At 31.5% G+C, this 2,537-nt stretch overlaps 1 protein-coding gene across 1 annotated transcript; it reads right to left on the reverse strand.

Annotated features, from left to right (window-relative positions):
• Positions 1–186: 186 nt before the first annotated feature.
• Positions 187–1,761, reverse strand: LOC111398886 (spermidine synthase-like). Its single transcript, XM_023026037.1, has 3 exons — positions 1,505–1,761; positions 439–515; positions 187–339 (listed from the first exon to the last, which is right to left on the reverse strand). Exons 1-3 carry the CDS (start codon positions 1,602–1,604, stop codon positions 202–204), a joined length of 315 nt encoding a protein of 104 aa, XP_022881805.1. The 5' UTR covers positions 1,605–1,761; the 3' UTR covers positions 187–201.
• Between the last annotated feature and the right edge of the window lie 776 nt (positions 1,762–2,537).

Raw genomic sequence — 2,537 nt, forward strand, 5'->3', positions numbered from 1 at the left:
CCAGAACCTGAAAGTAAAAATAATGTTGAAAGAATGATTTAGGAAAATGAGAAAAACAGAGAGCACTAATGGTTCACAGAGTCAGTTTTTTAGAAGTCTACACAGAGATCAAGCAAATCCCAGGTGTGAAAAGTATGAATGACATCGTGATCATGATTTACTTAAAGGGGGGATCCATCCAATCATTCACATTAAAGATCATTAGATCGTAAATACCTTCTTTGGATTCAGAATTGAGCAAAGTGGGAGATGAGTAATCATCTCTTGATAAGCACATTCATCTCTCTCGGTAAGTTGAATTACACCATCCAAGACAAGAACCTTTCCGTAAGTTGATGACTGCAGCAAAAGTAAACCATGTTTTACACAATAAAAAACAAAAGTATTCATATGTTAAGAATAAATTTGATGGACTTCAAATTTAAGGCTATCGAATACCTGAAACACCATGACATTCTGGTAATCAGACTTTCCCTGGAATAATAACTTCTCTACTTTTAGCGAATGAGCTTCTCCTGCATGATTTCCACCAACGCAACCTATTTAATGTCATAACTAACGAACAAGAAGTGGTTTCTGAAATACGTTGAAGAAAATAAACTCACTGTTTTCTAAACAATCATCACTACTTTTGAAAGTTTTTCTTTCCCTCCCACCCCGACAAATCCCAGCCGTGTATGTAGGTATCCCTTTTCCTTGATAAGTTAATGTTAGCTATAAAGAGGGTAGAGGGTGAAGAAGCCAAACTTGCCAATACATTGGATAAATCTCCATTCTTCAATGAAGTAAATACCATAGTTATAGTCATTTGGAGGTTCCTTGAACGCTACTATTTAGCATGAATATTTCTTTAAGCAATATCAGTACGGCCGACAACATTGTTTGGAAAAAATAAACCGAAAATGGATGAACACGACACTAACAATTAAATATGAAAGGAAAGACATATATGTGACATGTCGCGTAATATAAAATTCACACTGTACTGGTAAGAACATGTATTCCAAGTCTAAGGCTATACAAACATGCGTCCATGTATTATGAATTAAAGCTCTCCTTCCCAAAATTATGAAAAAATTATAAGACATTGAATTTTTCTCAAAAAAACTAATCACCTAAAAACATCATATCCCTTTCTAGCAAGTACAAACATTAAATTGTACTGATAGAATCATTCTACAAATTGAGAAAAAAGGAGAAAGAAAACTGAGAATAATAAACCAAAAATCCGTATATTCAAACGGCCATGCTTAGATGCATAAATATTAAATACATACATACATGTAATTCAAAACACACTCAAATAATTGATTCATCAACTTGAATTTATCAAATCTAATAAAAGCTCTCACGAAACCTTCTAAAAATAATTTTTTACTCACAATTTCATTCACACAAACACAAATAATCGTAAGTACATAAAAATGGGTGCCAAAAAAACTCAATAGAGCAATTCAATTCCTGAATATTGTACGTAAGTATATGTAGGGAGGTGGAAACTTGCCAGGCCACAGAGGGCTAATCTCAGAGAACCAGCCAGGTATAACAGAGGAGATAGACTCCGGGAGGTCCGCTGCTGCTCCGCCGCCATTATTAACTTCCATATCGACAGAAAGAGCACCCTTCTCTTTCTCCTCCTCCTCCTCCCGCAGCCTCTTCAATGGCGAACTACAATCAATTAGACTCAGAATCCTTTGCCATCTACTACTAATATTTATAGATAAAAGATTATAATTGATTTTTTTGGATTATTTTTAATATTCTATTTTAAAAGATTATGTAAGTCACATATGTTGTATCTAACACAATCTGTGTAAATTAATAATTAATTAATCTCAAAAGAAGTAGAAAAGATAATCTGCTTAATTTGTGCGTTTCTGTTTTTGCTTTTAGGGCGATGTACAATAATGTTAAGATAATCAATGGCCATCAAATTTCTTATTTTAATTATGAAAACTGTCGATTTTTAAAACTATTCAAGATCGATTTAGATTATTTGAAAAGGATTGAAAACAATGTTTTCATTGATAATTTTTTTTTTTCAAAAATTACCAAAAGAGGAATCAAGCATTATTACGCATTTAGAAAATCAAAAGCTATCGAAACTCATTTTTCAAGAAAAATATTATTGCATCCATTTTAATTTGAAAAAAATGGGGACTTAATTGCAATTTTTTGTAATGTAGACAATTTAATATGTTACAACCTTAAATGCTGATCATTAAAACGTGTTACATATTTGTGTTGGAATTCGAGTTTGAATCCAATACAGAAGGTGGTTTAAATGGGAAATATAGAGCATATTTGATATTAATTTTTTTGAATATATTTTGTGAAAATAATTTTTTGGAGAGTGGTTGAAAAAAAATATATATATTTGTTTATAAAATTATTTTATTGAAAAAAATGTTAAAAATAAGTATTAGATTTAATTTTTAATTCATATCTTGTCGTTCACTATGATTGTGCTATTATTGTTGGAAAATGATATGATATGATTCAGCTGTTGATTAGGGTTTCCGCATCGGCTGTGGGGT

This window comes from Olea europaea, chromosome 8, assembly GCF_002742605.1.
Source record: "Olea europaea var. sylvestris chromosome 8, O_europaea_v1, whole genome shotgun sequence".
In the NCBI taxonomy this organism is placed as follows: Eukaryota; Viridiplantae; Streptophyta; class Magnoliopsida; order Lamiales; family Oleaceae; genus Olea; species Olea europaea.